A 12,899-nucleotide genomic window follows, 5' to 3' on the forward strand; every position below is an offset into this window, starting at 1 on the left:
AAGAGATGACTCTTCTTGGTAACCTGCTATCCTTCTTCTGAGTGCCACCAGGTCTCCCCCTCCAGGGGACATGGTCAAATATGAGGCACCAGAGTACGTGTGAAAGTCATAGCCCACTCTCCACTCAACTGTGGAGAATGTTCTGACCATTGGCTAGATCTGGGTAGGGGTTTAAAGTTTACCACCTGTATTGTCCTTGGCTGGTGCCTTAATTTGAGTGGGACCCCTGAGCCCAAATCTGCCTATCATAATGTTCTACTTGTAGGTTTCTAGGACCCTCTGGATCCTTCTACTTTGCTACTCTCCCATGCTTCTCTCATCTAGAGTCCCAATAGGATGTCCTCCCCTCTGTCCCAGTTTCCTGGTAAGTGAATACCCTATGAGCATATACAGGGGGAGGAAGTTCCCCTCAGGAACAGTCATAGGAGAGGGGAATAAGGGAAAAATGGGAGGGAGGGAAGAATGGGAGGATACAAGGGATGGGATAACCATTGAGATGTAACAAGAATAAATAAATAAATAATTAAAAAAATATATTAGGATAAAACTAACACTAAATTAATTAAAATTTTGTTAATATACTATATTCATTGAGCAAATTGTTTTTAAATATTTATTTATGAAGTAAAACTAATTATTATTTAAAAAAGATGCCTATTCATTATCCACTGACCACAGAGAAGCTTCATAGAAAGCTCAATGTGCCCAGGAGGCAAGACAGTGAACTAAGGCTTTTGCTAGGGGCATTTCTGAATCAGCTTGTACCTGGACACAAGTATTTACTGACTGGAAAACATCGTAGAAACTGACATGCCATTCACATGACAGCTAGACTATAGCAAGTTGAGGGTCCTGACTCATGATTATACAAAATTCCATGGATCTTAAGCCCTATGAAAAGATACAAAGAAATTTTTATATTGTTTTTTTTCTAATTTTAAAAATGTATTCATTTTATATCTCAGTCATAGCCTCCTCCCTGGTCTCCTCCCAGTCCTACCCCCATGCCCCTTCCCTAGTCCTACTAGAGGGGGAGCCTTTCTCCCCTATCAACTGGCCCCAGCCTATCAAGTCTCATCAGGACTGCTTGCATTCTCTTTCTCTGTGGCCTGGTAAGGTGCCCTGCCAAGGAAATGATCAAAAAGCAGCAACAGCATCCATGGCTAAGACAGCCTTTGCTCTCCTTACTAGGAGACCCACATTGAGTCTGTTGGCTACATCTGAGCAGGGGTCCTAGGTCCTCTCCATGCATGGTTCTTGTTTGGTGCATCAGTCTCCTCTGTGTGCCCCCGCCCTGGGCCAGATTGGTTGGCTCTGTTGGTCTTCTTATGGAGCTCCTGTGCCCTCTGGGTCTTTCCATCCCCCTACTCTTCCATAAGACTCGCTGCACTCTGCCCAAAGCTTGATTGTGACTCTCAGCATCTGCTTCAATCCCTTGCTGGGTAGAGTCTTTCAGAGGACATCTAGGGTAGGCTCTCGTCCTGTTCCCTCTCTTCAACTGCTTTCAGTGTCTATTCTATCTGCCCTACTGAATGGGAATTAAGCATCCTTCCTATGGTCCTGCTTATTACTTAGCTTCTTTAGATCTGTGAATTTTATTATGGCTATCCTGCATTATATAGCTAATATCCACTTGTAAGTGAGTATATACCATGTATGTCCTTCTGGGTCTGGGTTACCACAGTTCTGCTATTGCATAATTCATGGACAAAGACAAGACATCATAATGATGTAGATTTGCCCCTAAGTCAATAGATTAAATTCTATGAAGTTACACTCAAATTCCCAGCAAGATAACTAGGGGAAAAAATTGCTGATAAAATAATTCTGAAGTCTGTACAGAAATGTCTGGGCTCAAGACTAGTCGGGCCAGTGTAGAATGAGACCACCTAGAGAACACTCCCACTGTGTGACAGGCTGCATCAAGTACAGGCAACAGTTTGTGAGACCATGTCACCATCCTCTCACATTCCTGGGTGTTGGTTGTAGGCTACAAGCTAGAGGCAATGCTAAGTGTCAAGAACCTAGTAAGATAATTAGACTCCTGAAAGAATTGATGTATTTGGCCATGGTAGAACAAGAATCATACTTTTCAGGAAAATAATAATGTAACAATAGGCAGAAAACTGGAGTGATAACCCAGTGGTTAAGAGCACTAGCTGCTGTTCCAGATGATCCGGGATCAATTTCCAGCACCCATGCAATAACTCACAGTTATCTGTAATTCTAGTTCTAGGGCATAGAAGACTCTTTTCTGACCTGTGCAGACACCAGGCACATAGTGGCACAAAAATATATACAGGCAAAATACCCATACAAATAAAGTAATATTTTTTAAATCAGGCAGAATTCCTCAAAGCTAATAAGCAGGAATCTTGTTGCTAGTGAAAATTTCCCCCTGCAATGGGACAGGGGCAAAGATTGGGACCTCGGAGAAAGAGCTTTCCCATGACTTAACATAAACTGGCCTCGAACTCACAAGAATCTACCTGCCTCTGCTCCTAAGTGCTGGGATTTCAGGTGTGTGCCACCAACTTTAGATGCTGAGAAAACTCCATTATAGAGGAGCAGCCACATAATGTGGGGAACCAATGATTTGGTTTTAGGTCTTGATCCCTCATGAAGTCTCTTCTGTGCTGAATGTTCTTTGGTAAGTTGCTGACATTCTTCAAGCCACAGATTTCTTATCTCTACTAGAAAATAAAATAAAGACCCTGTGCCAGTCAGTGGGAGGACTCTGAGATAAGGTAGTGAAATTCTTGCCAAGTACAGTCCACTAAATATAGTTTATAAATCATCATCACAGCAGCCTCTCTGGGTGAATGTGTAAACAGCCCCAAACCCACGGTTTGCAGAGAATGCTAGATCTTAGTTGGGAATAAACCCGCAACTCCCGCCCCTTGGCCAAACATCTGCTGGTAAAGAACACTATAAGAGCTGCTAATATATTGAAGCACTTCTGCTTGCTCAGTTCCAAATAAGCTCACATGATCCCAGGGACTTCTGGGAGTGGTTGTAAAAGCTGCTTCTAAATGTGTAAAACAGATGGAGGGGTTATTTTTAAATGCACTGCCATTTGTTTCTGACATCCTTCAAACACTTAAAACTCCACAAAGAAAAAGTCTGCCTTCTGGGCCTAGTGAAGGCATTCGAGAATCTCAAGGTCCTGACAAGGGTCCAGTTGCTGAAAGGGCCCTGGAGGAATACCTCTAGGGTTAGCCTAGAACACAAATGACTGGGTTTAATACCAGGACCTGGAAGGTGTTCATGCTCCAAGCTCTCACCAAGGTAGATCTGCTTCAAGATAGAACCCATCAGCAAGAAGCATAAGAAAAGTATGGGTATTACACTAGCTTCGTCTTGCCAAGTAAGCTAGGCTGGACAGAGAAACTCAGGGATGGAGATGCCTCCTCTTCTCTGGTGGTAGGAGTATAAGCAAACCCTGCCACATCCTACTTTTCCACATGATGCAGATTTTATGGATTCACACACACACACACACACACACACACACACACACACACACACACACACACACGTCTGTAGTTTATTGAGTACGTCATCTCCCCAGCACCTCCTCCATCTTTCCTTAGCTTGGGTTACTGGAGGCCTTCTCCCTACATCTCTGCTGAAATATACACTTTTAAAATTCTCCCTTTTTTCAGCTCTAAGGGGTTCTTTCCAAGATGGGATCTCAAACCAGTTTCCTGCCGGTTTTAAAAGCCTCGGATGTCCACCTTGATCCCAGAAGTACTGCTCACTGTAGCCAGAAGAAAAATATTTCCATTGAGAGGTAAGTCAACGGACACACAAACAGGTCTATCCCCACTATGAAATATTGTTCATATCCAAAGCCAAAGGGTTTTATAAAATGTGCCATAGTCTTGGTGAAGCTTAGAGACAGTGTTTTACATGAAACACACAAATCACGAACAGCCCGTTTCCACCAATAAGAGGTCCTAGAGTAGAGAAAATCAGAATGAAGAAGAAGAGAGCTGCCCTGTGGCTTTGGGGATACAAAAGTATAGGGCTCACATTTAGTGGGTACAGAGTATCTACATATGATAAAAATGGCCACACAGCACTGGGAATGACGTTAGTGTTTCTGACCAGACTCTTAAAAATGGCTAGGATCATAATAGGAGACACAAGCAAACCCCTTGGGTAGTTTCCACATGCACAGGAAAAGCCCAAGCTATACACCAGGCAGGCACTATTCAGACACTGTCTCCACACTGTCACTGTCACCAAGGTGCTGCCTCTGGTTACTGCTTGCTCAGCCTTTAGCCTTTCACTCAGACATTCCCTGCAGAGCCATGTCCCTTCACACCATTACCACCCCTTATCTTTGTCAGGGGCTTCTGTTTAAATGCCCCATGATCTGCCTTGAACATGTGAATCTCTTGCCCTGAAACCCTTAAGCCTCCTATGGACTAAGATGTGTCTGATTTATCACGGTACTGCACCATCAAACACAGTGCTGACGAACACCCAGATGCTCAATATACACAGAAGCCTAGTCAGTGGCAGAACATCTCTCATGTAGACAATTAGATCATTTCTTCCTTCTTGTCACCATCAACATCATTGAATCATCATCATCATCATCATCATCATCATCATCATCATCATTAGCAGCAGCAGCAGCAGCAGTAACAGCAGCAGTATCCCCATCTCAGCCCACTAGATAAAGTCCCAAGCAGTGAGTTTTCTATACTGACAAATGCATGTAACCCCAATAAAGATCCAGTGAGTAGAGACACCCAGTCATGTAGAATTTTCCACATGAGTGGAAAGCTGTCCAGAAGTCTTTCAGTTTCCTGGACCACATATGCCTACAGTGACAGCCAGAGCAGGATCCATGACAGCATGAGGGATGAGAGAAGACCAAAAACTGCAGCCAGTTAGTCTCCAAATTCAGGGAGGTCGCTGGACAGCAATGAAAGCAAGCCATACCACTCACCATAAGCAGAGCCCTCCTGAAGAGCTGGAGCCTGGTAGCCCTGGTGATGAGAAGGTGGATGCTGGCCACATCGGCCCCACCACGGTCTGCTGCTAGTGTCACACGCTGAGGGTCCCCACCAAATGCTCCAATGTGGGTCTGCACCCAGGTCAGAGCTGCCACCTGATCCAGCAGTCCCCAGTTGCCAGCCACCTCGTCAGAGCCTACAAAAAGAGGGATGCCATTAGCCTGTGTGTTGCAACCGCGTTGGGTGTTAAGATCACAGTGCTGTGTCAGACACAAGGCTCCCTGAGGGGCTTTGAGCTCCTGTTCACCCAGGCCAGTACCATAAGCTACAAACACACGTGAGGACACTGAGAAGAATCTGAAATTTGGAATAAAATATGCTTTGCCTTATCTCTGCACTTTGGACTGACTAGCCAGGCAACTGGGAACATCTCTGTTCACGGAGCCATGGCTTCTCATCTGTCAATGGACAAGGCAATGTAAAGGAGTGGCCAGAGGCTGTGCATGTTCAGTTCCAGGCCAGGGAAGGAGCTGGTTCCCAGCTGAGGGCTCAGACCCTACTACAGGTGGACCCATCAAACAGAGGCTAGACCAGGCCAGGCAAGGAAGAACAGTCTTCTTTATGCTAATCCTCTGTGGCTTAAGAAGTATGCCACTGAGTCCATGCCTCCTTCCTATACCACAGAATTTAATAACCATTTGTTTAAGATGCAGCACCATTTTCAATAAAATTATTCACACACATACAGAATATCAAAAATGTATATATCTCATTAGCTCTTTTCAGACACTGCACTGTTCGTTGGTTGTTCCACATTGCAGTAATAGAGGCTCCTTGTTCATCTATTCCACAGGCGGGTCCTCCAGTCTCAGACTGTAGACACTAAACTTCACTCTGGTGTCATCTGAAGTTCACACATATCTTGTCTTTTCTGGTTCTGCCTTTACAGGCTTGGCAGGGCACCTAGTACGGGAGTCTCTGGGTGGTTCTGCAAGCAAGTTGCTAGACTGGCTTAGACTGAGCCAGCACTGAATGAGCGAGGCACCATCCCATGGGCTAGGCTCCTGAGCTGTGTGCAAAGGCGAAAATGAACAGAGTTCCAGTACTCAGTCTGCTCTGTGTCCTGCACTGTGTTATCAGAAACCTTAAGCTCATGATGGACTGTACTATCAAGATGTGAGGTGGAGCCAAAGCAAACTCCATTTTTGTCAGATATCTTGCCACAGTAAAAAGAAAGAGTACAGAATACCCATCACCATCTGCACACACACACGTACACACACACACACACACACACACACACACACACACACACACACAGGCCCACAACTCTCTTAAGCTCCACATCCAACTCTGAGACTTCACAGCTATAGCTATGATTGAGGGCATTCTATAATAAACAAGAAAAGATTGGAAAGACCTCCTATATTCCCAAATAGAAAAGGTAGGAAAATCTTACCTGCTCACTGCCTGACCCACTATTTACAGTGCTGAAGAGAATACCAGCTCGGAGCACATAAATAACACAAACCACTTTTCCAGCTGTGCAACTTCTCTGCTAATGCTTTCTGTGTTTTGGGCCTGGTGAAGCTAATGGTCAGCCCTGTCCTCACTGTGGTGCTTTTCGATCGCTCCTGGGTCCTATTTGTCAAGATCAATGTGTGTGTTTCCTCTGGGCCTCTAAGTGTCCAGAAGAACAGGGTGGTGAGTAAGAACAAAGCCCGAGAGTCTAGTAAGAGATAGCCACAGCCTTCATCACCAGGAACAAAGTGAGAGAAACGTTCTGGTGCTTGCTTCCCACTGTGTGATGAGGATTAACGTAGAAGTTCTGCAGTCTTTGAATTCTTGGGAAATAAGAACTGGGGTTCTTCAGTAAGGCCTCAGCAAACAAAGACAAATCTGGCCTCCTCCAGTGCCAAGTACTGTGCCACGAACTGCTGAAGGCAGAAAGCAGCCCTGGAGCATAGTTCCCAGTGTACACCCACTCCAGTGTACACATTCCGTATCACACACACACACCTCACAATGTGCGTATTTCCTGTGTATACACTTCCCAGTGCACAAACTCTTTAGTGTCCACACCTCCTAATGCATATTCTCTTCAGGCATACAAAGGCAGGGGATAGGTGACTTCTAGACCTCTGAGAAGCTGCTGTGGTCCAGGGTTTCTCGTTGCTGCTGTCTGAGCAGCAGAGAGATGAGTCTAAGCTTAGTCTGCCACTGTCTGTGGATGATCAGCAAGGGCTTTGGCCTCTCTGATCCTTGGTCTCTCCCCTGGAAAATGGCATAGCAGTCAGGCCCCAGTGCTGCATGAGAACTGTGTGAAGGAATCCACGCATTCCTCTGAAGTCTAACTCGCTGCTTCTCACTGAGTTTTTTAGTTTTTTTCCCCAAATGTTCAGGAAGCATTGGTGTAAGTCAGAAAGGAGTAGGTGTTCTGGAAGTTTCAGTCACCTTCTCTCAGATGCCTACACCAGAGGTTGAAATGAGTTTGCCTGTCCAGAAGGGCATGAATTTTCAAGATTTCACTCTCTGAAATCCTAATTCCCATCCCTCTCAGAACAGAGAACATGTGGAAAGTCACTCTGCTGTCTAGAGAAGCCTTGAGCCAAAATTAGCTGTGTCTGGAAAGAGCTCTCTGGGGCCAGCTTCAGTCAGCTAAGCCCCAAATGTCACTTAAAGATCCAGAGAGATGGCTTTGTATTTGAATGGAGGAAAAAAAAAAAAAGGATTTTTTTTCTTTCTAAAAAAAAGAAAGGTCACACGTGAATAATCCTCTACACCCCAGAAAAACGTGCACAAAACTCCAGCACCCATACTGCCTTCACCTCTCACACATCCTAGCATCTTTCAGGAGATGGAGAATGCAGAAGGTTCTACTTACATCCACAGCTCTCAACTGAACCTATTGCTCCAAAGAAAACCCAAAGCTGCCCTTCATTAGAATGTCTACCAGCTTTAAGATGTTTTACATTAACTACTGCCTGCTGTGTAGGCCACCCTAGTACTTCTTGGGGCTTTTAAGCCTTCATACTACATGGTCCTCTCCTAGCACAGACCACCCACCCACATTCTTTCTGGCTTTCCTGCCTTGCACCTGTCCACCCCAGGACTCAGAGGATATTCCTATACTCAAGGACTTGAAAAACCTCTTGAATTCACCATCTTTCTTAGCTTTGAAAGTAGAGAAAGACCATTCTTATTTTAGAGAGGGGAGATCTAACACACTGGAAGAAAGGGAGGGTTGGTAGGTCTGAGGTCATACTGCTGATGACAGCCAGTACTGGCCATAGCTCTTTATATCCCAATGCCCTACCCTCTCTACTACTGCCCTACACTTCCCCTATCACAGAGGTATAGTTAGGCAGATAAGATAGAGGGTGATTGTGCTGGGCCAGGACTCTACTCTGCCCAAGCAGCTGGCAGAGGGGAGCATGACTAGGATCTCAAACAGATTTGCAGTGAGACTAGAACACTTCCTCTTTTAAACAAATTGTCTTAGTTAGCTTTTATAGTGGAGGAAGGATCATTGCCCTGCTCATAACACCAGAAGCTCACCTGAACTCAGGAAGCCAAAGACCCCAAGTCTGTAGTTGGCAGTGACTACTATGAAGTTGCCAACTGCAGCCAGGATGGAGCCATCAATAGTCAGCTGTCCTCCACTGCCTTCTGTCTCCATGGTATTGTGGAAGAACACCAGAACTGATGCATTGGGGACCTAAAGGGATTAGAGAGATAGAAGAGGTTGAAGTTGAGCTTGTGGAAGGGATAACTGCCATTCATGAAACCAGACTGTGAACCCACACTACTCTTCTTGCCAGCCCTACCTTGGTACACGTTTAACCCTATCCAATGGACTGAATTTTAGCCTCCAAATTCATACACTGATGCCTGGATCCATAGCTCAGAAAGTGATCATACTTGGAGGCTTGATTGTAGCACTATGTGTGAACTCTGATCCCATAAGAATCCTTTTAAAGAGAAGGGATTTGTACACAGCCATACACAAGGGGAAGACCCTGGGAGAAGGTACTACATGCAAGCCAAGAAGGTAGGCAATGGGCAGGGGGAAACTGCCATGTGGCCATTTGATCTTAGACTTCAAGCTTCTGAAATGTGAGAAAAGCAAGTATATGTGGTTCAGGTTGTCTGACTGGGGAGGTCTGTGATGGCAGCCCTAAGGAGTTTACTGCACCTATTATACGGGCAGGAAAATGGAGACTTTCAGAAGTAAGGGAGTAGGGGTATGGACAAGGCTCAAAAAAGACATGAAGCACTCCTTCCTCCCAGTACCCTGGTCTATTACAGAAGACTTCTTGGTCCTTGTAGCTGCACAGTGACAAGTTCCAAATGCCAGGCCTGGTCTCTCTTCCAGTGTATTCTGAGGCATTTACCTTGGTGACACTCAATCTTAAGGTTCCTACTGTGTGGGAATGTGGATTTTCCATGCAGGCTTTTATGGACCTCAAGGAAGGCTAGCTCTGACACTGAGCCTCATTGTCTCAGGGACTATGGAACAGGGCAGGGTAAACCCTGGGGATGAGTTTACAGTTGGCTGTAATTATCCAATATTGATAACAGAGGTTCCATCCAGCCTCTGTGTCCTCTGTGATACAAAGCATCCACAGGCTAGGTAGGGCCTTTTCTTCAGGACCTGTCAGTTGGGTGCAGGTCTCACATTGCTGAGATCAACCCCCTTCCTGAAGACTACAATAGGGCTATAACAATGGCCCAAGATCATCAGCCAAATACCCACAGGGGTACTTGGGGGAGGAAGCCCTGGAGTCAGAGTCAAGAAATAGGGCTCATTCTCTACTCTGTCCAGGGGCCTGCATGTCCTTACATCAGCTAGCTCTTACTAGCTTCAAGATGGCATATCTGCCTATATTTTATCTTTTTATTTCTGACGTCATAAGTATAAAATGCTCTGTAAGCCATACAGCACCTAACTCCAGCCTCAACCAATTTGCTGTAATTATTCTCCTACGGAGTGACCTGGGAATGTCAGACTAAGCTCCCAGCCCTCTCACCTGCGAGAGTGATTAAGGTCGCTGAGGGGTGCTAGGAGGCCTGCAGTCATACTCCAGACAGGCCACCCCCTCCCCTGTTTGTTCTCTTTCCACCCTGTCACTATCTATGCCCAAATGACCATGGTTACTTTTCTTTTTTTTTTTTTTTTTTTTTTTTTTTTAACCCATTTTGATGGTGTAAGATGGACTCTTAGAGTCATTTTCCTTTGCATTTACCTGATGATGAACTACACTGAACATTTCTTTTTTCTTTTTTTTTTTTTTTTGTTTTTTTGTTTTTTTGTTTTTTTGTTTTTTTTGTTGTTGTAGGGTTGTTTTTTTTTTTTTTTTATTAATTTATTCTTGTTACATCTCAATGTTTATCCCATCCCTTGTATCCTCCCATTCCTCCCCCCCCCATTTTCCCATTATTCCCCTCCCCTATGACTGTTCCTGAGGGGGATTATGTCCCCCTATATATACTTTTCACTTCTAGTGGAAGCAACTCATTTCTTCAGTTGTGGTCTTACCATGCCAATTTTACCGCCATTCCCAAGGTTCCTCTTATGTGTCACTGCCCCATAAAGCCACAGACCAGGCACCTACCTAATGAAGAACTGGTGTAATTCTCACAAGCTCTTTGAGATCAGATGCCATGCCACTTCTCTTCCCTCCCTCTAAGCTGCTACCTTGGGCTCATAGAACCCGAGTTGCCTTTGTAAGGATACTTGAAGGAGTGAGATCTGGGAGGGCTGATGTTTCCAGCATGGTAGGGTTGTAGTGTGACCAGCTCTGGGCAGAATGAAACTTTGTCACCTCCTCCCTTCTACGCTCCATAATGTGGCTAGTGAGAGCGTTCATGTCTGTGCTCACCGAGGCCATCATGCAGTAGCACCAAGTTTCCTAGCTGTTGTTCCCAGGCCCATATGTACCACATGTGCTCCTGCTTCCCTTCTCCTTCCAGAGACTGTGCTCCTCCAACCACTCAACCCCAAGACAGCAGTGGCTTCGTAAGCATATATAGGAAGAATTGTGGTCGAGGTCACAGTCTAGCACTTCATCTTCATGCATCTCACACAAGAGCCTTCCTGGGAAGTTCTGAGGCCCTTCACTCCTTTCCAGCCCTCATAAAGGGATCTCAGTGCCTCTAAGGGTAATGCTGTAGGAACACAGGCTCTGTGGAGCTCAGGGAAGGAGGGAACAGGGTTGCCAAAGGGAGCTATTCATTAGAGAATACTGCAGGTGCTCCTAAACTCACCAGGTTCTCAGGGACAAACACGTTGAGATACAAGCAATCTTCACTGATTTGGGGTGGTGTCGGGGTACGGGTACCTGGCTGCCAGCAACTGGCCCTGCAGAAATAAGGCATGGAATTTTCAGAAAAATAAGAAAGGAGCCTGTCCTATCCTTCCTCCATACTCACCACTGATGACCAAAACCAAATGCCTGGTTTTTCTTTAGCTCTGAAACAGTGACAAAGCTCTAAGTCATAGGTATGGCCAGGAAATAGAAGGCATAGCAATATGTCTATGGCATTATTTGGCCTGTGTAGAAACTTGTCACTCAGAGGTAAACATGACACCCAGGGACCAGGCCAGAGAAGGAGGCTGGAAGCTGGCAAGACCTTGGCCCTTCCTAACTGTAATGCACGGTCTCTGCCCTGAGAAGAGATGTCAGATCCACCTCCCCCATCAGTCAAGAGGATTGGATGCCAGTTCAAGTGTCCTCTTGACTCATCTGAGACCATTCCTAATGGATACTCAAGGATCATCTACACAAGGCCACTGGATTCATCTCCTAAGAGTTGCCAAACCCAGGCTATAATGACTGAGCTCTCTAGTTACTATCTACCCATGATCGGGTGTTTATCTACCTCTTCTGTTCCCTGGATACATCATAGTATAGAAAGAGTCTCTATTTAGTGCCTCTGGGTTTGGTCTTTCCCAATGGTAGGGCCAACTTAACTTCACTCTGACCCACCTTCCTTTGCTGTTCTACTGTCATACTTTCCATGGGGCTTCAGGAGCCCCTCACTCATCCTTCTAGGTTCAGCAGCTAAAAAGTGGCTGTAGAGGGCATGGATAACACTGCTCCTGAGGACAGAACCATAGGACCCCAGGTGGGGTTGCAGGTGACAGAAGTACCACCCTAGTGCCTATACCCCTGAGGACTAAGCTATTTCTCACAAAATACTCCAGTGGTATTCATCGCATGTCAATGTTTACATGATATGTAATGAATATCATTAAAGGTTTGATGATGGAAAATGATGGGATCTGAGTGATGAGCTCAGAAAAGAAGGGGGAGAAGAAAGAAAACTACAGCACCTATATTGTTCTAGTTAGGGAGGCGTCCTCTTAATTTTCTTTACATTGACTTATTTACCTTTCCCAGCCTGCTGCATTTCCAATTCCATTAAGTTACGTGTCTAGCCAGGCATGGCGATATATATGTAGTCCAAACTACTCAAGATGTTAAAGGCCAGCCTGGAACTACATAATGAGACCCTATCTCAGAAAGAGAGGGAAAAAAGAACAAGATGGAGAAAAGAAGGTGAAAGAAAGAAAGAGAAAGCACCTTTAGTACATCAGATGTTGCTGACTTTGAAACCTACAAGACCGGTATGATGTACATGGCCATTTCAGGCCTGGCCCATATGAACTTCTTGCAGATTCTCCCACAGCTTCATGTTCCTGGACAAAAATGCCCAAGAAGACCTTGGAAGATCCATGCTCGTAAATGCAACACCACCTTTGCCTAGGTTCCAGTACCACTGCCTAGAGCAGAACATACAGGCCTTTCACCAGATAACCTACCTGTGAGCAAAGTAGCAGGGACCTATTGAAGCTGGGCACTCGTGTCAGCCCTAGTGTTATTTAATGGAATGCATTACCATATCTTGTTCTAACCAGAACACCTG

At 45.3% G+C, this 12,899-nt stretch overlaps 1 protein-coding gene across 2 annotated transcripts in view; it reads right to left on the minus strand.

Moving 5' to 3' along the window:
* Tg (thyroglobulin) overlaps positions 1-12,899 on the minus strand; it is a 175,191-nt gene that overhangs the window by 75,691 nt on the left and 86,601 nt on the right. For both annotated transcript variants that reach the window (XM_051159577.1, XM_051159576.1), the window contains exons 39-41: positions 11,238-11,331; positions 8,529-8,688; positions 4,964-5,166 (exon numbers count right to left, since the gene is read on the minus strand). In XM_051159577.1, the coding sequence (XP_051015534.1) occupies positions 4,964-5,166; positions 8,529-8,688; positions 11,238-11,331 (457 nt within the window). The remainder of the gene's footprint in view (positions 1-4,963; positions 5,167-8,528; positions 8,689-11,237; positions 11,332-12,899) is intronic.

The sequence above is a fragment of the Acomys russatus genome, chromosome 17 (genome assembly GCF_903995435.1).
Source record: "Acomys russatus chromosome 17, mAcoRus1.1, whole genome shotgun sequence".
Classification (NCBI taxonomy): domain Eukaryota; kingdom Metazoa; phylum Chordata; class Mammalia; order Rodentia; family Muridae; genus Acomys; species Acomys russatus.